Source organism: Dermacentor silvarum, chromosome 1, assembly GCF_013339745.2.
Source record: "Dermacentor silvarum isolate Dsil-2018 chromosome 1, BIME_Dsil_1.4, whole genome shotgun sequence".
Taxonomy (NCBI): Eukaryota; Metazoa; Arthropoda; class Arachnida; order Ixodida; family Ixodidae; genus Dermacentor; species Dermacentor silvarum.
The window spans coordinates 324,184,066-324,209,672 of record NC_051154.1 but is presented as its reverse complement, the minus strand read 5'-3'; the positions used below and the strand labels follow the sequence as shown (position 1 = coordinate 324,209,672).

The 25,607-nt window shown below is 45.3% G+C and overlaps 1 protein-coding gene across 1 annotated transcript in view; it reads right to left on the bottom strand.

The window, feature by feature from the left end:
• Positions 1–2,295: 2,295 nt before the first annotated feature.
• Positions 2,296–25,607, bottom strand: part of LOC119442935 (protein NEDD1-like) — a 131,318-nt gene continuing 108,006 nt past the window's right edge. The window contains exons 12-15 of the mRNA XM_049661944.1: positions 13,371–13,528; positions 9,934–10,110; positions 6,627–6,803; positions 2,296–2,458 (exon numbers count right to left, since the gene is read on the bottom strand). Of these exons, the coding sequence (XP_049517901.1) occupies positions 2,372–2,458; positions 6,627–6,803; positions 9,934–10,110; positions 13,371–13,528 (599 nt within the window). The 3' untranslated portion in view covers positions 2,296–2,371. The remainder of the gene's footprint in view (positions 2,459–6,626; positions 6,804–9,933; positions 10,111–13,370; positions 13,529–25,607) is intronic.

Here is a 25,607-nt window from a genome sequence, read left to right as displayed (position 1 = left end):
CTGCGAATCGCTGTTCGCATTCGAACCACCACCACGAGAGCCAGCGCCTATGCACAACATATCGCGCTGCAACATAAAAACCAAGCGTAGCCCTAACCACCGATTTTATATGCGATGCTTGCTATTTTAGGTTTTACCCCTTCTCAAGGAAGTGCTTGGCATACTCGCTGTAAGATGTGGAGGTCGACTTTTCGCATTTGTATCCCGCAAGCACGCAGCTGACAGTCCAAAACACCAATCCGGTACATTGTTTACATCGGCAGGTACAGCAACCACTTGTCGTTTGCTTTAGATATAATGCTAGCCGCTCATCAGTGTCAGCAATTATTGTCAGAACATAGCAAAACACGCCAATTTTGTGCATGTAAGCACCGTTGGTGTTGCATTCAAGTTTCGCTGATATGAGAGACCACACCTTCGAAAACAGAGCGGGAGGCCGTATAGTACGGGTGCGTTATGCTTCCTACTTCTCATTCTTCGCATTCTCTTCATGTACACAATGTGTCCCATAAGTAGACACAGATGAGCACTATGCGCATATGATCGTTCATTTAAAGAACGCATAGATTTTGCGCGGAAACACCGATGTGACACCGTTGGCAGACGAACGAGGCGGTTGTTTACGAAGGGGTCTCCCCTTGCTGCCCATTTGCGATACGAGGGAAACAGTGCACTACGAAACTAAATATTGAGTCGGCACAACAATTATTGCATAAAAATGCAACCATCCACGCAGTCACATTTAATTTAGGGAAGCGCTGGCGAGTGCGACAGGCCGCCTTTGAGAACGGCAATGTACGCATGTTGATGGCACGTCGTGTCGTCGCTTCTAGCTTTTCGAGTGTGCACTACACGAAATGAGGAAGTTTATTCCACATCCGTATAGTCAAAACTGAACTACAGAAGCAGTTTTCTCCATTCGAATGGCTTAATTAGCTTCAGGTTGGTCGCTCCGGTCCACCAGCACTACGGGCACGAACTCGGCAACTGTGTTATAGGGTTAACCTCGGCTGAATACAATCGGCATCAGCTCAAGCTGTGTGCGGATGGCGAGGGCTGAAGTTCGTGCAGCCGACGACGGAACACCACTTAACACCCCCATCACTTGCCCGCGTCCACAGGCAATGCAACTTCTCATGCTAAGCACTAGCTCACGATCGTCACGACTCCCCCACGCTCGTCTGCATGATTCCAGCATGCTCTGCGTGGAACACTCCTGACGTCGTACACAATGTGGCCTGTAACTGAGGTGGTGTTGAGGTAGGGTGTTCGAGGCAGTGAAATAAACTCATTTGTAAAAAATCTGTGCAACTCTCAAACCTGCTTTTTTGAGGACATAACGGAAGTGTGCAGCAGAACGTACTCAGTGAATTTCATCGACATCTGTTGACAGCCGGAGTTGCTCTTTGTCCCCTCTGAAATTTCTGCATGTCTAGCTTATTCTGATCGCGAACGTGGGGACATTCCACAATTTTCTTTTATAAATGGAGCGCCTAGTTAATACATTCAGGTGCGCTATTTTTTAAAATTAAGCCAGCGAAAATTGGGTGCGCATTAGAATTGTGCAAATATGGTAAGCTACGTCAATTTGGGGGCGTGGTCTGTGTCTATAATACAATCTCGCCTATGAGCAAAATTATCCTAGTGAGTGATCGTAACGTTTATAAATTGAGGGCATATTACATTCAGGTCAATGTTTCCATTCAGGTGCATATAACACTCAGGTGCGCTTTTATTTTTAAGTGCGTAAGCATTTCTATGCTATACTGAACGAGGAAACAAGTCCGTCCGTCACGTAAGGCGATCGCTTTCAGGATACGGCCTACAACGAGCCAATTCACCTTTAGTGCCAAGTAAGCGGTAAGAACACAGCGCACATGAAGCTATCAGCACTCAGTGCACCCTGTCCTCCATCGCACATCGCTTTCAAGATAGGGCCCGCGCCTCTTTCTTCAACACGAACTAAGCAGTGAGAACACAGCGCACACATGTACCCATCGTAGATTGCATTCAAGATGGGGACCGCACTGCCACGCCGTACGCCGCTGCCGGAGTACGGTTAATGGTTCGATGAGGATGAATGAGGCGCTAAAAGTGATAACGGCTTACAATGAACGGAACATCAGCAGCGCACCTAGCGCTAGCACCGCCGCCTGCAGTAGTTTGCTTCCGAGTTCACCTTACACCACCATCCGCAGCAGTTCCATGTTGCCCCAGCTCTGTCGTTCATACTGGTCGCATCAAGTTTGATAACACTTATAATAACACCACATCTGCATACACATAATCTTTAAATAGGCATCTTTAATACAAGTAAAACATAAAATGGTAAACAAGACTATTTAAAAGGACACTGGCTGCACCCAGTGCACTAAAGGGCATTGCGCAGTTCTGCCATTTCGGCTCGCAGCCCCATCACTTCATTCAATACCTCCCGGAGCATGACTCGTGTGTCCTGCTGCAAAAGAACAGAGGATTGATAATGAAAGCCAGGAAGTGACTACTAAGAGCAAGCAGTGCACCAGCTGGGGTTCAGCGGTTCATCAATCGTGAATGAACAGAAACGCAGATTCACAATAAAAATAGAATATATTTCAAATAACAATACCATTCCTCTTATTACTAACATCCCAAGTCACCAACTGTGGGTACATATAGTTCATTTACTGCACAATGGGCAGTTGGGGGCAAGCAGGGGTGTTAGAACAGTATCTATTTAATAACCCTACAATAAAATGCTCCATTACACTATGGCATGCCAAAGAAATGTAGCTCCCTAGAACTTCTTGGTGGGCTAATTGGTACGTATATTTGATAGCACATTTATCTGTGTAAAACTGCAACCACAAAAGGGCACATTGATTGCACAATGCACAAACTCGTGAATTTGTGTGTTTATGTGCAAACAATTTTGCTATCAAATGTACCAAAGAAAGATTGATTTGATGTGGCTGATAGGGCTTAGCATGCCAAAGAAACGTGAGAGAATAGAGGTGCCTCTATTGATTTTGGCCACGTGAAACTAAACCATTCACAAGCGGTCAAAGCTTGGAACAGAAGCATTTTTATTCTTCCCCCTTCAGAAAGAGGCTATGGCAGCCAGGATTTCCAACTTGCAATAACTGCATTTGTGAAGGGACAAACGAGTGGCAAACACACAACCAACTAACTTATTGCATCTAACAAGTTGCTCCCTTCTAAGATGCCTAAGCAAATAGCTTGGATTCAGCAGTGGGCACATGAAAAAAAAAAGAGAAAGATGGCTCTTTCGTAGCACACTATTTTCTATCTCCAAGGGCCACTAGAGAAACACTACATCAGTCTAGACCAATGTAGCATTCTTTGAAAACTGATTGTATTTCACGAGAATAGGTTGACTGTTAGGAGATAAAGGTCAAAGTTAAAATTTTTGTACAGAGACAACAAGGTTCACGAGGAAGATAAAAACTATGTGGGTAGTAACAATCAGAAGTGCTGCAATGCTGCCAGCACTGGTCTGAAGCCCAACACCTATGCCTTTCCTGTCAACACTTTCGTGGCACCAGCATCCTAACTCTCGTCAATCTGTCATGGGAGGAACAGGGCACACTCTCCAAGAGAGAATCAACGTGCACCTTGTGACATCTACTTCTATAACAGATCTGGGACCTTCAAGATGACAGTGCTGAAGCCGGCTATTAGATATGGAATAACACAGCCTTATTTCTCATAAACCTCTTTCCATCCACCCATCTGCCCATTCACCCAATACATTATTTATCCACCCATTCCATAAAGTCACTTAGACTTTGACACTGAAATGCTGTTGTATTCATGGGGCTTCCAGGATTTAAATGCTTTAGATCGGCATCTTTTTTGAAGAGCCAGCCTAAAATGAAGACTCATTGTTGAGTATTTACTCAAACGGCATGTAAAATGTTTTTTTTTTCTTTGTTAAGTACAAGTACACTTCATTAACACACAACTTCTATTGTGCTGCACAGCTACATAAAAAGTGGACAGCACCAGTAAACCACTAATATTGAAGGAAAGACATCTGCATTGACAGTCTGCCAGTTTCAGTTGTTATGCTTGTTATTTTCTGGCTCACTTTCACCCATATGTGCGTTAACATTATGAAGCAGGGGTGTACGATTATTTGAAAATCCAAGTGCAAATTGAACAGTCTTTGCTATTTGATGCATATAGAATTCGAGAATTCCCTATTGAAGTTGCCAAATATTCATTTTCATTAGGATATAAAGGATGACAACACTTATTAGAGCCTCAAGAAAGGCACAGCAAAGTGGTGACGCTTCCGAATGACTGCACTACAGGTAAGCCCCAGTCGCCGCACATACAATAGCTGCCGAGTAAACGCAAGGAGTGGTTAACTTCTGCTCATTATTACATTCACTCAATAAGGACGCCTCAACTTTACGCAGTCTAGGAATGTTCTCAATTTGCCATTAAAACAGGAATATAGGTCAATGCAGGATATATAGATAGATCCCTGACTGAGGTGAATAAAATTGAAAAAAATTCTTTTTAGATGCTGTACCACAGAACACACCTTATTTGATCAATATGCTCATTTTTCATCAGAGACGAAAACCACACGTGCACTGTGAGGATTCTCAATCGTGGCAGCCTCGCTAGTCACTTATTAAATCTCACACATCACATCACTGGTGATGTCTAAGGGATCTGTTATGCACAACTAGGCACACACAACACTCATAGGGCAATAAGCAGCATGTACAAGGCAAACGAGGTGCAGCCGGCAATCCGTGTACTTGTAGCTGACTGTAGGGATCCTTGCATGGCTGATCTGCCATTCACTTGTTTTGATTGTCTAGCTCCCATCGATTGCACGATTATGAATTTACTTTTATTCTGCAGATTGTTGTCATCCTGTGGTGGGAGCCCTCCCTTTGTACAGGAAGCATTGGCGCCGAGTCGTCCTTTTCGCCCAGTCCACCAGCTTGTGCTGGTCATCCAGTTGGGTGCAGCTTCAGGTTTTTACACCGTGTTTGCATACTACAGTGGCTAACAAGACTTGTCTTCCGCGCCGCCAATTTTACCCAGCAGAAAATTGTCCTCACACACGATTCTCGTGAAGCGGGAACAGTGTAGGGGCTGAGCTTTCGACGAGAGTCAGCAGTTTCATTCACCCTGGTTGCACCATTTCACAACAAAACGGTGCAGTGCCCCATGCTCTCATTCACATTTGCAAATTCTATGACATTGTTTTAGCCATGACCTGCTAATTCTTCACTCTGAGACAGTAAGAAGACACGCTTGCACACTGTTTGCAATGTTCAAGTATTTGCAACAGCAACAACATAAATGACAATACTTTCTAAATTTTTATTTCTTGTCCTGTAGTGGCCAGACTACAAGTGAAATTCTGCCAAAGACCACAATATGAGACAAGGGGGCAATTTCTCACAAATTTGTTCACAAAAAGCTTGACCTATATTCCCGTTTTTAAGGCAGGCAATTCACTCTATTAACTGGACACTATCTCGCTATGTTTGCATCCCTATAAAATTAAGCACAATGCTTGTAGTTATGTTCAACCTTGCTTCAACATCAGGTGTGTTATTCATACGTTTTATTACAGTCATTTCTCAAGGTTCCTTATAGAAAAAACCCAACTTCCACTGTCTTCCAGTGTGAAACCAGCACTTTTTTTGACACTGGATGGCACTAGGGACGCTGGCGCACGCTGGGAGTCACTGCAACACTGGTGAGATCGCTGGATAAGAGCTGGGTCACACTGGAAGAGAAGCTGGTTTCACTGCTATGATGCTGGGGCACACTGGTGTGCGATGTACATGCGCTGGAGTTCATTGGCTCGTACTGGAAACTGCACTGGTTTCGTTTGTGCCGCACTGCCGGAGTATAGGCGCTGTTCAATATTAAATGCTGGATACAATTTTATGGGCATGTCCTGTCCAAAAAAGAAAAAAAATACACTCCTGTCTTAAATAGTGCTATAATTTGGTGTCATAAATGTCTATTTCATGTCGACGGTGTTGCAGCTTGGAATAAAGGTGCGTGAGCTGCCCATGAATATGCGACACTGAAGATCACTTTCGCTTTGTGCATTCCCCTTTTGACTGTGCGGATAGCTGTATTCATGAACAAAATTATGCAAATGCAGATAACGCCTCATTTTCCAGTAGTTTGTACGCAAGCGATGACTGCCAGTTGTCGCAGTGCTGTGCAGTCGACACGAAACCCAGCAGCTATTCGATCGGACCTCAGGAAGCCTGCCGCTGATTGATATTATCGCACCGACAACAAAGTTGAGGCGATTCGTGTGCTTCTATTTTTCCTAGTGTACTAAAAAAATAGTTAAAAGATTCTGAAGCTCAAATACAAACATTTTAGCATTCATCAGGTACCAGCACAGAGATTGTTCACATTTGCGCACATGACCTTGACTCATTGTTCAGCTCCCTCGAGAGGAAGGACGCAAGGCTTCCCTGTTTGAAATTTCAACTGTTTCTGCATCACACAGTCATTTCCCACTTTGCAGACACTTTGCCCACCGCGCAATTAATGCTCTGAACTTGTTAGTTTGCAATGCTCAAAGTTAGTGAGGTGCTCTTGAGAGGGAGAGAGAAGTTTACACAGACCATGAATGATTGCCCGATGAGCGTCACTTGGATGTGGGTGTGATGCAAGTGTGCATCAATGTAGCGCTTCTGCTCAGCTAAGAGGTATTCCGTATGCTGCATGTGGCTTGCCATCAGGTCTTCTAGACGACGCAAGCGCTCTGCCAGTGTGGGATCATTGGGCGGTCTCTCCATGCCCTGCAAAGATAACACATGGGTAGAAGAAAGAAGCCTCATCATGGGCAGCAGCAAGAACTGCCTCCCTTGCAGTAACAAAAGCACAGTTCAGCAGTACAGTGACCATGAAGAATTCAGGGAAGCAGATGGCTTGATTTATTAGCAGAAGGTTAGGCCTACCGTACCTGCTGAGTCCGTCTACATTCTATCGGGGCCCGTCTGAGCTGAGAAATCAACAAGTTTAACGAGGTTAAATCACTCTGTAGTTCAGCTTTCCCATTGGTGTTTTTAAACAGACCATTCTTTCGTGTCTACAGTGTCAGCACAACAAGCGATGAGTGCCGTTGTGACACGTTATGAACATATGTATATGTGCATTCACCGAAGGCTGCCAGCCACATTAACCAACCGCTTCTCTGACGGAGATATGTGACTACACATACGTGCCGATTGAAATGTATTGTCGAGCTATAGAAATGTTGCACTACCCTTGCGCGAAGAACAAGAAACGGCTGTCAAAATCGGCAGTAACAGCCCGTACAGCGTCCCGGGTAGGCAGTTCATTTAAGGCTTTTTTCGGAGTTGCACAAAAGCAAATCAGTGTTGCAGCACTTCCAGGCATACTATGCAATACGGACAACAACTTGTTCGTTCGGATAGAAGCGTAAATTTTAGTTGCGGGGCGATAGCGCATCTACTATGTCTGCGCGAGACATCTGTGCAACACTGCAACTGTGTCTGTGTGTTGACATGACAAATTATAAATTGGTATTCACGAATTGGCATGACGTAGTGGTATGGTACTGGGATTGGGATCTGTAGGTCAGAGGTTCGAATCCTATGGGCACTTTTTTGCTTTTAGTTTTTTTCCCCTTTTTTTAATTGCATTACAACCCTCTGTTCCTTTTTGTATTTGAAAAAAAATGTATAAGGTAGCCAGGAACCATGTATTTCTCACTCTAGAGCTGCATTTCGCACCAGTATCCCGTGCCCAGCACCTCCCAGTATGCCGGCATGTGCCTTGCCAGCATCCCAGCATTCAGCGGGCTACACTGGGCCCCTAATCAGGCATGGCACTGGGCACTGGATACTGGGTTTTGCATTAGGGTTGTGCCAGATATAATCACCTTTCAGTGCATCATTTACAAGCTTTCCAGTTAATCAGAGATGCAGTTATGAACCGCATTACATGTATCCAATACGATAGGCTCCGTAGAACTTTTACAATGCACATTGTTTAGAAATGAGAAAATATTTGGTATTAAATTCAATATTGGAAGGCTTTTCTTGAAAATTCATATTCAATTACGTAACCTCGCTATTTGAATATCCCTATTACCAGTGAAACAAGACTTTTCATGAATACGTTGTCCAAATCTGCATCCCAGAGACTGTTGCCTCTGAGCCACTGGGGAGGCAAATCTCGATAGCTAAGCTTCTGTGGGCTGCATGTGCCAGAAGTGATTTCAAGGCTGGAAACACATCATGGGTGCCATGTTTTAGACACCACCTACTGTATTCATTCGAATATAAGGCGAGGCTTTTTCACAGAATCTTTAGCCTCGAAGTCACCCCCTGCCTTATACGTAAATTTTGCCCTTAGGTGTGGCTTCACGGCAGCGCGCGCCACAATGCCGTGCAGCCACACTATAAGGCAATATTCGCGCTGCCATGAAAAAACACTTAAAAGGCAAAAACTCCCACATAACTCACACTCCACGTGTTGGAGCTCCCTTCCCCCATATTTCGTGGTCACCATTTTGCGTTTCCGCTGTGTTAGTAATTCAGAATTTCGGGCAATCCCTGCTGAGTGAATAATTTGTTGGCTACTCTATACTGCCTCATATTAGTGTGTACGTAAATATCTTGGCAAATATCTACAAAGATTCCACAGCTACATTGGTTCTCTACAAGAAAAGTAGAAAGTTACCTATCAAGAAAGGGGTCAGGCAAGAAGACACAATCTCTCCAATGCTATTCACTGCATGCTTAGAAGAAGTATTCAAGCTCTTAGACTGGGAAGGCTTAGGAGTGAGGATCAATGGCGAATATCTCCGCAACTGTCGGTTTTCAGATGACATTGTCCTATTCAGCAACGATGGGGGCAAATTACAATAAAGGATTGAGGACCTTAACCGAGAAGGCAAGAGTGGGGTCGATTATTATGCAGGAGACAATGATAACACTCAATAGCCTGGCAAGAGAACAATAATGCAGGATCGCCAGTCAGCGTCTAGAGTCTGTAAAGGCAGTGGCGCACCGACGGGGGGGGGGGGGGGATTCGGGGGTTGTAACCCCCCCTGAGGCCGACTTAACCCCCCCCCCTTTTGTTTAACCCCCTTTCTTTCCTTACGCATTTGAGTGCTGCAACTAAGATGTAAGACGCGCAATCGACTGCACACTCGCAAAGAGCGCATTTTTTGACAATTTCCCGTGAAATAATCGAAATTAGTGCTGTTTAGATGGTATTGGCAAACTGTCAACCCCCCCCTGGCAGAGATCCTGGGTGCGCTACTGTGTAAAGGAGTACGCTTATCAAGTCAATTAATCACAGTGACCCTGATCATCAGAAGGAAATTTTCCGAAGAATAATATTTGGCTGGAGTGCATACGGCAGGCATTGCCAAATCCCGACTGAGAGCTTACCACTGTTGTTGAAAAGAAAAGTGTACAACCATTGCATTCTACCGGTGCTAAGATATGGGGCAGAAACTTGGAGGTTAACAAAGAAGCTCGAGAACAAGTTAAGGACCGCACAAAGAGCGATGGAACCAAAAATGTTAGGCCTAACGTTAAGAGACAGGAAAAAAGTGGTGTGGATCACAGAGCAAATGGGAATAGCGAATAATCTAATTGACATTAAGAGAAAAAGAATGGAGCTGGGCAGGCCATGTAATGCGTAGGATGGATAATCGATGGACCATTAGAGTTACAGAATGGGTACCACGAGAAGGGAAGTGCAGTCGAGGATGGCAGAGAGGAAGGACGCAAGACTTCCTATTTGAAATTTCAACTGTTTCTGCATCACGCAGCCATTTCCCACTTTGCAGACACTTTGCCCACTGTGCGATTTATGCGCTGAACTTAGTTTGCAATGCTCAAACTTTGTGAGGTGCTCTTTGAGAGGGACAGAAGAGAAGTTTACACAGACCATGAAGGAGTGCCCCATCAGCATCACCTGGATGTAGATGTCACGCAGGTGTGCATCAATGTGGCGCTTCTGCTCAGCCAACAGGTCTTCCATTTTCTGCATATGGCTTGCCATCAGGTCTTCTAGACGACGAAAGCGCTCTGCCATTGCGGGATCATTGGGCGGTCTCTCCATGCCCTGCAAAAATAAACACGGGTAGAAGAAATAAGCCTTATCATGGGCAGCAGCAAGGAGCCCCAGGTGAAAATTTCCAACTGGGATCCAACTGGGATCAGCTGGGATGAACTGGTTCCAACTGGAAACCAACTGGTCCCAGTTACACACCAATTGGTCCCAGTTGGAAAGCAACTGGGTAGCAACTGGTTCCAGTTGGGATCCAACTGGAACAATTTCCAGTTATACTGGGAGTGACTGGACCCAGTTGGGATCCAACTGGAACTTTGACCAATTGTACTGGAATCAACTGGTTCCAGTTGGATTCCAACTGGAACTTTGACCAGTTGTATCAGTAGCAACTGGAACCAACTTAAACATTGACCAATTGTACTGGTAGCAACTGGTTCCAGTTTGGATCCTAATGAAATGGTGACAGAAGTTTAACTGAAAGCAAGTAACATGCAGTGCTTGCTAAGACAGCAGCAGCTAGTCCTACTTATACTGAGCAATTATGTTTGGCAGTTTGAGCAACCCTAGCAAAAATTCTAATAGAAGTTTGTAATAATTAGTCTAATACAGTTTTGTATTAGTTGTATAAGTTTTGTATTAGACCAACAGAAATTTCTATTAGTCGTACTGATTTACCTGTAAGACCAATGGCCCTGTGTATTGTGCTTATTAGTCTTATACAATCAGTGTTGCATGTCTACTAGTTTCTCTATTAGACTAATAGGTCCTATTGGCCTTATGCTGATTGTTGCTGGTCTGATACAACATGTATTGCTGGATTCCGCAGCTCTTGTTTGCTGGTGAAAGTTAATTGATAAAAAATTAGACTAGCGGACCGCTTGCTTGCATGGAGAGGTGTTTATAATTAATCACTGAATAATTAAAAATTCTGCTGTACAATTGTGCAGCAGATTGCGTTCGTACGTTTGCATTAGTTTCAGCGCACTAAACTAGAAATGGCCATCTCAGCGACATACACAAAAGCGACGTGCGCCTACATGGTCTTGCCAATTATGCTTCACTGAGCCTCGTCGCGATGAGTCGTTGAGTTGAGTCGCTAATGTTTAGAGTACAGCGAATACTTCCCCACAAAAAAAAAAAAAGGAAAAACCGAACAACCAGTCGTAATCTGCACGGCAGATCGCGGTGCCCGGTCAGCTTACGAACGACGGTGCAATAGCAGCAACCATATTTGTTTGCGGCTGAAGTTTGTCAGTGTCGTATTTTCTGTTGAAGTTCGCATAAAGTAAATGTTAAACTTTTAATCTAAATTGCTAACTTGATACCGCATAAAAGGCCGTAATATTTATTAACATCAAAGAGCAGTAGCGCAGAGAAGGGAACACGGCGGGCAGGAAAGACATAAAACTGTGACCGTAGTCAGCCGTAGTTGCGCACAGCACGTTGCAATGGCGGCTGCCATGTCAAGGCGAGGCTAGCCATCGTAGCGAGGCGTCACGCGAGGCGTGCGTGCGTGTTTGTGACTGAACGATGTGTTTTTAAGGAACCCGTGGTGTTAGCGCCTGCGCAATCTCATTCGTGCGGTAGTACATTTGGATAGTTTTTATCTATGGCTGCTGTTGTAACTTCAAAACAACGCAAGCCAACTCTTTTACCCCTGTCCTTTGCGGCTTTGTGGATCTATCAGCATGCATCGATGTGCAGCGTTTTCCCCGGCGCCGATTTACCATTTCGAGGTAATTATACTTCTTATTTATGATTCTATAGTACAGTATGAAGTGTTTTCTTCTTGTTTTTTTATCCTGATGGCGGACGTAAGTACTTCTGTACAGTGGTGTCGGGCCGATGGCTGTGTGCGTCGCAGCAATGACATACCTGTTTCCGACAACGCTGTGCAAGATTTCTGTCTAGAGTTCCTTATATCTGCCTACTGTTACGATGGAACACACATCTCATGTTGATTTTGTGTGCTTTATAATTGTCCTGTCGTGTCATGTGGCGTAATTTTTTATTATGATAGACATTTTGAGCTAGCATATATCACACTGTCCTAAAATTAGTTTGGTAATTGCGGAGCCATATTATTCTAATGTGGAAGCAAATATTGCCAGGTTAAACGTTTAGTGGTTGAACTAGCACCCCTGTTTTTAACTGCTTCTATGTGTGTATTTTTGTGCGCAGGTTTTTTTTAACCACTTCCTCAAAAGGACGTCCTTTGGTTGAAGTCAACGAAAAGCTCTCAATCAAGATTGCAGGTGGCTACATCGAATGACACTTTGTAGACTGCATCAAATAAACATTTGATGATGATCCAAGCTTTTCTTTCTTGCACTGGAGCCAAAAAAATGGCCCCATCGGGTCACATTTTTACTGAACCCAGCTGCAGACCACTAGCAGACCGACCAGTCCCTACTGGGGCCAACAGGCAACTGGTCCCAACTGGGACCCACTAGGAACTGGTCCTAACTGGGACCCACTAGCAACTGGTCCCAACTGGGACCCACTAGCAACTGGTCCCAACTGGGACCCACTGGCAACTGGTCCCAACTGGGACCCACTGGCAACTGGTCCCAACTGGGACCAACTGGCAACTGGTCCCCACTGGGAATTCTGCCATAAGCCACTTTAACTGGTCCCAGTTGTCTCCAGTTGCAATATTTTCACCTGGGGCGCCTCCCCTGCAAAACCAAAAGCACAGTCCAGCAGTACACTGACCATGAAGAATTCGGGGAAGCAGATGGCTTGATTTATTAGCAGAAAGGATTAAAGAGACACTAAGGAAAAATACTATTTGACTGATTTAACTAACCAGGTTGATTATTACAGAGAAAAATGAAGTTTCATTTTCTTGAACTTTGCACCACAGCGCTGGTACGTGTGACCTCGCGGATTTGAATATTTCTTTGTACTTTGGCCAAGTTGACTCTGTGAAGGTTCCTGAAACTTGCCATGTTAATTCTCTGGCTCCTTTAGGAGCCAATGTAGCTAATTTTTACATAGCATTTGCATCGCTCTCGAGTGGTGTTGGCATTTGTGGTTTGGACCAGCATTTCATTTTATGAATGTGTTTTTTTCAAATAATATTGCTTGAACATTACAAATCTTTTGTAACATTTCACACTTTTCACTGCAGCATTCCTATTGTAATAAATATAATAGACTTTTTCACACCGTCGGAGTTTATGAATCCGCCAGCTTTTCAACTACCACCACTGCTAAGAAATAGCAACAAAAAATAAACGCGCCACATCACCGCACATGCATACCATGACCACAACAGCGAAACTGCAAAAGTCATCGCAGTAACTCACCATCGCAGTTGCCCCCTCCACCTGTATGTTTTGCGAGGTCTCTTTGGGCGTTGATGGCATGGACTTGCTCAATGCCAAAGAAGCGTCCAGACTTGCTGGGTCACTGTTGGGCAATGAACCCGATGCACCATTCGTGTGGGGCGACGATGCAAGAGCAGCTGAAAGGGAAAGCAACTAGTATTCTCAGTGTGACCCTAAGCGGATTGATTGACAATTGACAAGACCGAAAGAAGGACTGACATTACATCTTCCACTATGAACCCGATGCACCATTCGTGTGGGGCGACGATGCAAGAGCAGTTGAAAGGGAAAGCAACTAGTATTCTCAGTGTGACCCTAAGCGGATTGATTGACAATTGACAAGACCGAAAGAAGGACTGACATTACATCTTCCACTATGAACCCGATGCACCATTCGTGTGGGGCGACGATGCAAGAGCAGTTGAAAGGGAAAGCAACTAGTATTCTCAGTGTGACCCTAAGCGGATTGATTGACAATTGACAAGACCGAAAGAAGGACTGACATTACATCTTCCACTATGAACCCGATGCACCATTCGTGTGGGGCGACGATGCAAGAGCAGCTGAAAGGGAAAGCAACTAGTATTCTCAGTGCGACCCTAAGCGGATTGATTGACAATTGACAAGACCGAAAGAAGGACTGACATTACATCTTCAACTATGAACCCGATGCACCATTCGTGTGGGGCGACGATGCAAGAGCAGCTGAAAGGGAAAGCAACTAGTATTCTCAGTGTGACCCTAAGCGGATTGATTGACAATTGACAAGACCGAAAGAAGGACTGACATTACATCTTCCACTATGAACCCGATGCACCATTCGTGTGGGGCGACGATGCAAGAGCAGTTGAAAGGGAAAGCAACTAGTATTCTCAGTGTGACCCTAAGCAGATTGATTGACAAGACCGAAAGAAGGACTGACATTACATCTTCAACTATGAACCCGATGCACCATTCGTGTGGGGCGACGATGCAAGAGCAGCTGAAAGGGAAAGCAACTAGTATTCTCAGTGCGACCCTAAGCGGATTGATTGACAATTGACAAGACCGAAAGAAGGACTGACATTACATCTTCAACTATGAACCCGATGCACCATTCGTGTGGGGCGACGATGCAAGAGCAGCTGAAAGGGAAAGCAACTAGTATTCTCAGTGTGACCCTAAGCGGATTGATTGACAATTGACAAGACCGAAAGAAGGACTGACATTACATCTTCCACTATGAACCCGATGCACCATTTGTGTGGGGCGACGATGCAAGAGCAGCTGAAAGGGAAAGCAACTAGTATTCTCAGTGTGACCCTAAGCGGATTGATTGACAATTGACAAGACCGAAAGAAGGACTGACATTACATCTTCCACTATGAACCCGATGCACCATTCGTGTGGGGCGACGATGCAAGAGCAGCTGAAAGGGAAAGCAACTAGTATTCTCAGTGTGACCCTAAGCGGATTGATTGACAATTGACAAGACCGAAAGAAGGACTGACATTACATCTTCAACTATGAACCCGATGCACCATTCGTGTGGGGCGACGATGCAAGAGCAGCTGAAAGGGAAAGCAACTAGTATTCTCAGTGTGACCCTAAGCAGATTGATTGACAATTGACAAGACCGAAAGAAGGACTGACATTACATCTTCAACTATGAACCCGATGCACCATTCGTGTGGGGCGACGATGCAAGAGCAGCTGAAAGGGAAAGCAACTAGTATTCTCAGTGCGACCCTAAGCGGATTGATTGACAATTGACAAGACCGAAAGAAGGACTGACATTACATCTTCAACTATGAACCCGATGCACCATTCGTGTGGGGCGACGATGCAAGAGCAGCTGAAAGGGAAAGCAACTAGTATTCTCAGTGTGACCCTAAGCGGATTGATTGACAATTGACAAGACCGAAAGAAGGACTGACATTACATCTTCAACTATGAACCCGATGCACCATTCGTGTGGGGCGACGATGCAAGAGCAGCTGAAAGGGAAAGCAACTAGTATTCTCAGTGTGACCCTAAGCGGATTGATTGACAATTGACAAGACCGAAAGAAGGACTGACATTACATCTTCAACTATGAACCCGATGCACCATTCGTGTGGGGCGACGATGCAAGAGCAGCTGAAAGGGAAAGCAACTAGTATTCTCAGTGTGACCCTAAGCGGATTGATTGACAATTGACAAGACCGAAAGAAGGACTGACATTACATCTTCAACTATGAACCCGATGCACCATTCGTGTGGGGCGACGATGCAAGAGCAGCTGAAAGGGAAAGCAACTAGTATTCTCAGTGTGACCCTAAGCGGATTGATTGACAAGACTGAAAGAAGGACTGACATTACATCTTCAACTCGTCCTTTCTCTTCGTTAAATGAAGGCCTAACAAACTAAACATTAGAAAAAGATCGCAGATGTATACCAGAAATACAAGCAACTCGTACATGAAAGGCACATCGAAGCAGTGTGAAGTTCTCCAACCCCTCGCAAGTACTAAGATTTCGTTTTGCCACATCCAAAAATCTCCCCATAACTTCTCAAATACTTTGCTACATGCAATGCAATTCTTTTGCTATATCAGAGCTTAGTACAGTAGAACCTCATTATAACAATCTCGCAACTACCACTAAAATTACTTCGTTATATCTGAAATTCATTATAAAGGTACACCATAATATTGATGAAAATAAATCCGAGATTGCGTCGATGCGAGAGGAGTGCAAGCGTGACACCTTATCAGCAATGCCAGCCACCCAGCAAGGGCAGTATTCTTGGTTCACTTTAGGAGATAAAATTTATTTCACAACATTTCACGTGACCAGCAACTGACTTGTTGGTGTCTATGGGTGACAGCATCCTCTGCACCGCCATTGTCACCAAGATCAGCCACTCAGTTCCATGTGGCCAATCCCAGTGATAACGGCTGTGTGGTGGCGTGACAGTCATGTCGGAGCTCAGCAAAACTAATGCTAGTCCACCAACTGAACAGGTGCATGCAAACAAGGGCGCTATAACGTAAAGCTATTCAATTTTGACTTTATTCCAATCTCCTGACGTCAAATTTGTTACCACCGACACAAGAGTGGGCAGCAACTCGCAACGCTTTTTGAACCCAATCAAATCAATTTTATCTCAAGAGCTGAGGAGAGGCGAAGTGCACGCAGATGTGGAGAGTGCTTTAGGGGGCAGTTATTAGAGGAAAAGTGGATCACCGGGTGAGGAGGGTTGCGCCAGCATCTCTGAGTGATTCGAGTGGCACGAAGTCACGCTGGCATGACACAAGATAGGCAGAAGTCAGGCAGCGGTGCCAGTGTCTCCGATTAGTGCGCTTGCCCTTGTTTAGGTTGCAGTGGTTTTTTGATGATTGTGGTAATGTGAAATGGGGTCAACACATAAAAATGGATCTTTACTAAAGAAATGTTAGCAAAGTGACGTCTTTTATGTGCCGAAAAGGCTCGACTGCATTATGCTGCCAAGAGAAGTGCATAACAGCAGCAACGACTGGATGACAGCAGAAAGTGCAGTGCTCAATGCCCCAAAGCGAAACGTCGGCAACCATTTGCAACTGCTACTCTAGCGATTACATTCGAGACGCACTTGGTTAATGACTCTTTCGGTGTGGTATGCGCGATCGGCCGTGGTTCCGTTTGGACAATCAGTTTAGCAAAGCTAGGAAAAATTCATTACACAACCAAATTCCTGCATTTATCACTAAGAAATTTTAAAGCACTTAAGCGACTTATGTTTGGACTTTTTCTAGTACATCTGCCACACCCTTTTTTTTTCGCAAGTTCAAATTTGCTGATTTCATTTGTGTACATTATAAGAGGATTATTGAGGTTAATTATATTTGGAGGTCGCAAAATTAAAACTGTCAGCGGGGGCCTTCTAAAACAAAACGCATGTATATTAGGTGCACATGGTAGTACAATTCAACAATTCATACACGTTCCAGATTAGCAAGGGAAGATGCAAGAACACAAAAAAAGAACAAACAATTATACAAAGAACATTATATTAACATATGGTGGTGTACATTAGTTAGCATACCTCCAAAACCTATGCAACTGGAAACTTATAACGTGAACAGTGTGAAATCGTGGAAAGAATGGGGGGGGGGGGTGAACATCAGAAAACCTGGCAACGTTAGCATTCTTGAAGAAATCCCATAGATAAGCCGGCAAGAAGTTATCAAAATTTTTTGGTTTGAAGATAAAGAGTGACAGCTGCTTAAACAGCTCCAATAGAGACAGGTTATTCAAGCTCTGGTACAGTGGCCTAGTGATAAAATGTGGTTCGAAGCCATTAGTTGGAGAGATTGATTTTGAAGGCATTGGAGCCCATCTAGGTGAGTTAATTTCCTAAGGACAATGCGCAATAAGAAAGGTTTTAATGATTACATGAATACCAAAGGACACTGAAGTAGTCAATGAACATCAAGATTACATTTTAATTTCTAATCTAGAGTTACCTCTAAAAATTTGGTGCTGTTTGTTGCTTGTGTTTCATCTTAAAGCCCTATTGTTAGTGGCACGGGAACCACTTTGATTGAGGAATGGAACACCATGAAAGTACTTTTTGAAGGGTTTGAAGGGTATTCTTGTACCAAGTGCTGATATCGCCTAAATCAGCATTGAGTTTATCTTGTAATATTTTACCGAGGTGAAAATATGCTTGTCATTTTCATATAGTAAACAATCAGTATGGCAAAGTGCATGAGGCAAGTTATTACAGTTAAGCCTCGATATAACGAAGTTAAATATAACGAAATATTTAGCTCTTCAGAACCTCTTGTCCAAAAAATACCATGTATTTAGAACATGAATATAACGAAGTGCGTTTGTACGCGATTTCAACATAATAAAATTTCACTGCCGCCGCACAGAAATGCCGATACAATATTGAACACAAGTGGCTGCTTGCAAACGCACCTCTCAAACCGCGCGCTGCGTGACAAGAGCGACCGTCAAAGTGGTGCCTAAGTGGTGCCGCGTCATGCTCAGTATAAAGTCCAAGAGCGATAAGATCCCATCGCGCCCCGCACAGTGTGTGCTTTAGGTGTGAGTGAAAGCTGGCGAGGGGGAAACAAGAAAGATTGTGGTTTCAGGAGTGCCGCCTTCCAGCGCGAGCCAATAGAAAGAGGGGGAGGTGGGGGGGGGGGGAAGCTCGTGATAATGCTATCTAGCGTGCGCAAGGGGGCGGACGAAGGGGGCGGATGAAGCGGGTAAATTGGCCTGGCTGTAAGCGCAGCTGATCGCATATGCATCCGCGCACCCTGCTGTAGAGGTTATCTGCCGCGTGTGCAAAGAGTGCGGGTGCCAAGATGGTGTGGAATCATGTAAGCTGTCTTCCCTGCGCAGCACCTCCTACTTTTTCAATGCCAGTGCAATCGCCCTCTTCGCAATGGGAGCCACTGGTCCGCCTTAATTCAGTGAGTTGCCGCGATGTGAGAAGGGCAGAGAAGAGGGTTCTTAGTAGCACGTCGCCAGGTCCTAATAGCATCCCAATTATGTTAATAAAGACATTGGGCCCAAAATCTAAGTGAGCAAAATGATAATGGACGGTAAAGCCCCCGACGGGTGGAGACTACGCAGGATGAGCATGATATATAAGGGAAAGGGGGACGAAGCCGACAAAAACAACTACTGTCCCATAACAGTGATCTCAGTGGTTTACAGGGTGGTGATGCAGATTATAAAGGACAGACTGCAGGTATGGGTGGAGAGTGAGGAGGTGCTGGGGGAACTACAAAATGGGTTCCAGAAACAAAGAAGGTTAGAAGATAATCTGTTCTCATTGACGCAGTGTATTGAAATAGCAGAAAAGGAACACAGGCCCCTATGGCTCGCATTTCTGGATATCAGGGGAGCCTATGACAGTGTAATCCAAAAGGATTGTGGGACATACTGGGCACTCTAGGGAAGATGGAGTAGGTAATCTTTTAAAAGATATCTATAAAAGTAACAAGGTGCTTATAAAATGGGAGCAAAAGGTATCTGAGCCTATAGAGATAGAGCAGGGGCTTAGGCAGGGGTGTCCTCTGTCACTTTGTTCATGCTGTATTTACAAAGATTAGAGAAAAAATTAGAGACAAGCAAACTTGGCTTTAACCTTTCCTTTTTCAAGCAAGGAGAATGGATTAAACAGTCATTACCAGGACTGATGGATGCGGATGACATTGAACTTATGGCTGACAGCAAGGAAGACTTGCAGGGGTTAATGGACATCTGTGGTAAAGAGGGAGATAACTTAGGTTTGAAGTTTAGTAAAGAAAAATCGGCAGTCATGATTTTTAATGATAATCATGGCAGCGAGCATAGGATACAGGAGATTACGCTGGAGGTAGTGGATAAGTACAAATATCTTCCGAGTGTGGATAAACAATGGGGCTGAGTACCTAACGGAAATTGAAAAATATGCAACAACTAAAGGTAGCAGGAACGTAGCAGGAACGCAGCTGTGATGAAAAATACGGCACTGTGGAATTACAATAGGTACGAAGTGGCGAGAGAGATTTAGAAAGGGGTGATGGTCCCTAGTTTGACTTTCGGCAATGCGGTCCTGTGCATGAGATCAGAGGTTCGAGCAAGGTTGGAAGTTGAGCAGCGAGGGGTAGGCAAACTGGCTCTGGGAGCACACGGAAATACACCAAATCAGGGAGTACACGGTGCCATGGGATGGACGTCATTCGAGGGCAGGGAAGCTAGCAGCAAGATAGAATTTGAGGAGCGATTGAGAGGAATGGCAGAAAAGCAGTGGGCAAGGAGAGTTTTCAGTTATTTGTACACGAGGAACGTTGACACAAAATGGAGGAAGCTGACCAGAAAATTGTCAATCAAATATTTGGACTGCAGGAGGGGTGCAAACCAGGAAACATCGGTTAAGAAAAAGGTTAAAGAAACAGAGAGGGGTCTATGGAAAACAGGGATGCAGACGAAATCAGCACTGGGAACATACAGAACTTTCAAGCAAGAAATTGCCAAAGAAAATTTCTTTGACAATTCTAGGGGAAGCTCTTTGTTATTTGAAGCCTGGACGGGAGTATTGCGGACTAAGATGTACCGAGTCAAGTACCAAGATATAGACACGTTGTGTGGTGTGTGAGGAGAGGAAGAGGAAACGGCTGAACACCTCATACTTTTCTGTAAAGGGCTTAACCCTACAGTGCAAAGCAACGAATGGTGGCTAAAAATCAAGGCAGGGGTGAAATTGCACCCTCCACAAAGTACAAAATATTGTACTTTGTATTGATGCCCTCCTACGATTACGTTATCTCGACCTTGTCTCCTCCTGGTGCTGGTCGCTCGCACACCACCAATATTACTTCTTCGCCGGATCTGTCTCCTCCCGACCTGAAGAAAATGATCGCTCCAGACCTTTCGCCCCACCTCGCTGACGATCTCCTTCGCCTCCTCTTCTCTTATAGGGATGTCTTTGACCTTAGTGACCGTCCTCTGGGTCAAACCTGCGCTGTCAAGCACCGCATAAACACTGGCGATGCCCATCCGATCCACTGACTGCCATACCGCGTCTCTCCAGCTGAGTGCCGCATCATTCAAAAGGAGGTCCGACAAGATGCTTGCCAAAGGTATAATCGAGCCGTCCTGCAGCCCTTGGGCTTCTCCTGTGGTTCTTGTTAAAAAGAAAGATGACAGTTGGCGATTTTGCGTGGACTCCCGGCATCTTAACAAGATCACCAAAAAAGACGTGTACCCGCTCTCACGCATAGACGATGCCCTAGATTGCCTTCACGGCGCCAAGTATTTTTCTTCAATCGACCTTCGGTCAGGGTACTGGCAGATCGCCGTTGATGACATGGACCGTGAGAAGACCGCTTTTGTTACCCCTGACGGCCTATATCAGTTTAAAGTCATGCCTTTCGGCTTATGCAATGCCCCGGCCACCTTCGAACGCATGATGGGCACCCTCTTACACGGTTTTAAATGGTCCATTTGCCTGTGTTATCTTGATGACGTCATTGTATTTACACCGAACTTTGAAACGCATCTCAACCGACTTTCTTCTATCCTTTCTGTTTTTCGCAAAGGCGGCCTGCAACTTAATTCATTTAAGTGCCACTTCGGACGTCAGCAACTTATCATGCTCGGTCATCTCGTCGACTCAACCGGTGTTCGCCCTGACCCTGACAAAGTTCGAGCTGTGCAGCAGCTCCCCATTCCAACTTGCACAAAGGAAGTTCGTAGCTTTCTGGGACTGTGCTGCTTCTTCCATCGTTTTGTGAAGAATTTCGCGGAAATTGCATGCCCTCTCACAAACTTACTGAAGAAACGAGTCGTTTTTTTGGGGTGCTGCACAGGCTGCCGCCTTCTCTACCCTCATCACGTCGCTCACTACACCACCTGTCCTGGCTCATTTCAACAGCTCCGCTCCAACAGAACTCCGCACCGATGCCAGCGGCTACGGAATCGGCGCTGTTTTAGTCCAGCATCAGAATGGGCATGCCCGTGTTGTCGCCTATGCCAGCCATCTCCTTTCCTTAGCCGAACAGAACTACTCTATCACAGAACGGAAGTGTCTTGCTCTCGTTTGGGCGGTGGGCAAATTCCACCCCTATTTACATGGTCAGCCTTTCACTGCGACTACCGATCACCACGCACTTTGCTGGCTTTCGTCGCTTAAGGATCCCTCTGGGCGTCTTGGTCGCTGGGCACTCCGGCTCCAAGAATACACTTACTCTGTTTCTTATAAATCTGGCCGATTGCACCGGGATGCTGACTGTTTGTCCCGCAATCCCGTGGATCTGCCTCCCGTGGATCCGCCTGAAGCCTCCGATGACATGCCTGCATGTGTACTCTCGCTCTCCGCTTTAAGCCACATCCGCGATGAACAGCGCCGTGATCCCATATTAAGTGAGCTTATTCAGAAGCTGGATGCCGCAGCACCCGATCCTTCCCTTCGCCTCTTCGTGCTTAAAGATGACACGTTATATCGCTACAACGTCCACTCGGACGTACGCGAACTGTTGCTCGTCGTTCCTACTCATCTGCGCTTGAGCGTTCTCAGCCAGCTACATGATGCCCCGACCACTGGTCACCTTGGAGTTTCCCAGACCTACGATCGCGTTCGGCATCGCTTCTTTTGGCCCGGTCTTTACCGCTGCGTTCGTCGCTACGTAGCTGCTTGTGAACCCTGCCAACGCCGAAAGAGACCACCTAAGCCTCCTGCTGGCCTCCTTCAGCCCCTTGACGTCCCATCTGACCCCTTCTTCCGAGTTGGTCTTGACCTCCTCGGTTCTTTCCCGACCTCTACTTCTGTAAACAAATGGATTGCGGTTGCTACGGACCACTCCACCCGCTACGCAATTACACGCGCTCTCCCTACCAGTTGTGCTATGGACGTCGCTGATTTCCTGGTACACGATGTCATCTTACATCACGGAGCCCCTAGTCAACTCCTCACTGACCGTGGCCGTTACTTTCTCTCCAGAGTTATCGATGACCTGCTTTGCTCCTGCGCGTCAAAACACAAATTTAAGATGGTTTACCACCCGCAAACTAACGGCTTGACTGAGCGCTTCAACCGGACGCTTACTGACATGCTTTTTATGTATGTCTCATCTGACCATCAAGACTGGGATGTTACGTTGCCCTTCGTTACATTCGCTTACCCTCCCATCATGATACTGCTGGTTTTTCACCCTTTTATCTTCTGTTTGGCCGCGACCCAACGTTATCTTTTGACACTATCATCCCTGATGCCATCCATTTGCCAACTGAGTACGCTTGTGATGCAATTTCCCGAGCTGATGAGGCACGCCAAATTGCTCGCCATCGCCTTACTACATCGCAAGGCTACCAGAAGCACCGCTATGACTCCCGTCATCGCGACGTTATCTATACTCCTGGTGCCCTTGTGCTTCTATGGACTCCGACTCTGCGTGTTGTACTCTCAGAAAAATTGCTTTAGCGGTACTCCGGACCCTACCGTGTCTTACGCCGTGTAACAGACGTCACGTATGGGATTGGCCCGCTCGAGTCTTCCTTGCCAACCGTTTCAACACCTACTGACGTTGTTCACGTATCCCGCCTTAAACCTTACCACTCGCCTGGATCATAGCAAGCACCGTGACGGTGCTTGAGCAGCCGGGGGTCATGTCAGGGTATGATTTACCTAGAGGAGTATCGATGAAGAAGACGCTGATGATCTGGCGCGCGCGCTCTCGGCCATATGGTTGACGCTTGATCGCCTTGTAAATATACTGTAAATACGTTTTCATGTTGTGTTTGCCTCCCCGTAAAAATATGTTAATAGTCACGGCTAGGTGGCCTGTGCCACCGCCCGATTTAGAGGTTCAGACCCACCCACTCATTCACCCATCCATCCAACTGCTTTCGCCACGTGTGCGTCTGAGCACGCACCGCTGCTGTTCTGAAGGAGATGCGGTAGGTAGGCGCTTCACACACATCTGTCAGGATTACTTCCTCAGACTTAAGTCGTGAGGTGCCACCCAGAGGGTACTCTCCCCAACGACCGTAAAGCAGGTGCCAGCGCTAGCCGATGGGAGAGTAGGAAAGGGGTAATCAGAGAGGGTGGTGAACCGTTGGATCAGCCGCATCTGGCTGGCATTGAAAAAAATAGGCGGTGCTGTCCTGTATGTTTAGTATTATAGGTTGCTTAATCTCAAGTTTCGGTGACCTGCTGCGGCGAGAGGCAGAGGAATCATTCGCTCCCTGCTGCTAGTGCTTTCCATGATAGCGTCGTCCCAGGACTGGCGACGCTTTCAGCTGCGAGCGCAGGCTGGCTTTGCTTAATCCATACCGCCGATGTGAAGATGTCATCGACGTGGCATGAAACCGTATCATTCGTCAAGACGCCACCCAAATTCATCAAAATTAATTGTTTTCTTATTCAAATTTGCTTTCTTCGATTGCCTGAGAATGCTGAAAGTTCTGCGGCCCCTTTATGAGCAAGAAACATCGATCGGCAACTACTTATTTGCATAAAAAGGTAATATTTTGATATAACGAAGCAAATTGCTGATTTTACCGACTTCGTTATATTGAGTTTTAACTGTAAACCAGGTTTTTCTTTTCAGCTACACCTAACTTAAAAGTTGCCTATGGCAGATAGTACAATTCTAATCATTGAGCTAAATTACTCGATGTGGCAGCCACTAATTCTATGAGAAATGAATATGCTTATTTGAATAGTTAACGTGATTGCACTAATTAACTATTTAATTGCTTTACAACACACTTAAATATACGAGTTGTATCTGGTGAGTTTGCAAGAACTTGGGAAGAATTCTCAGAACTACACCAATTTAGATATAACTTTCAAAGGGACCAACGAAATTGCATTTCAGTTTTAGTGCATTTCAGTTACTTTTGTGCTTCAGTGCATAAAAGTGCATCGTTTAAAAAAAAGTAACTGGAACAAGAGTGCATTTTTACTGCAAGTTTGATGGCGCATATGTCGAAATTGGTTTTATCCTCAAAATTCGTTCCAAGTCGATATATCTTGCAAACCCACTAGGTACAACTCAGATTGAAATATGTGCCATAAAGTATTCAATTAAAAAGTTAATTAGTGCAGTTAGGTAAATTGTTCAATTGCCATAGCTGCCAACCTAGCAACATCAAAATACGGGAGACTGCCGCGCTGGGGAGGGGGTGAAAAAAAAATTTTATCCCCCCTCCCATCCCCCCAAAAATGTTCCCGCTTGTGAAACCAGTCACATCACATGCGCACGTTGTACAGGATTCATACTTGTCACCTTTCTGCGAAGTGACAAAGCATGAAAACTAAGTCGTGTATGATCTCAGAAATACTTCTTGGCTTTTGAATGCGCCATCAATAGTTTCAACTAAATTCAGGGAAACACAAAGAGTAGTTCGACGTTGCGCACTTCACTCGACGATTTGACAAAGCCAACTGAAGCTAAATATGCGCAAACCAGCCTGAGAGGAGCCTATCCGGAAAATCCAATATGGCAGTACCCGTCGGTTGCTCTTATTCATGGTGGTACCGGCGACCGCTACTTCGATTAAAAGTGCATACTGGTGACTAACTGCTCCTGCGCTGGTTTCCCACCTGGTTATATTATAGAGCGTAATAAGATTATAGCGATAGGGTGTAAAAAAAGACCAAACGCTGTGGCGGGCGACTCTTTCCGGGAGATTTGAGGTCGCGTCCGTACAATGAGGAGATGTGATCAAAATTAGGGAAGCTCCGGACAATTCAGGAGAGTTGGCAGGTAT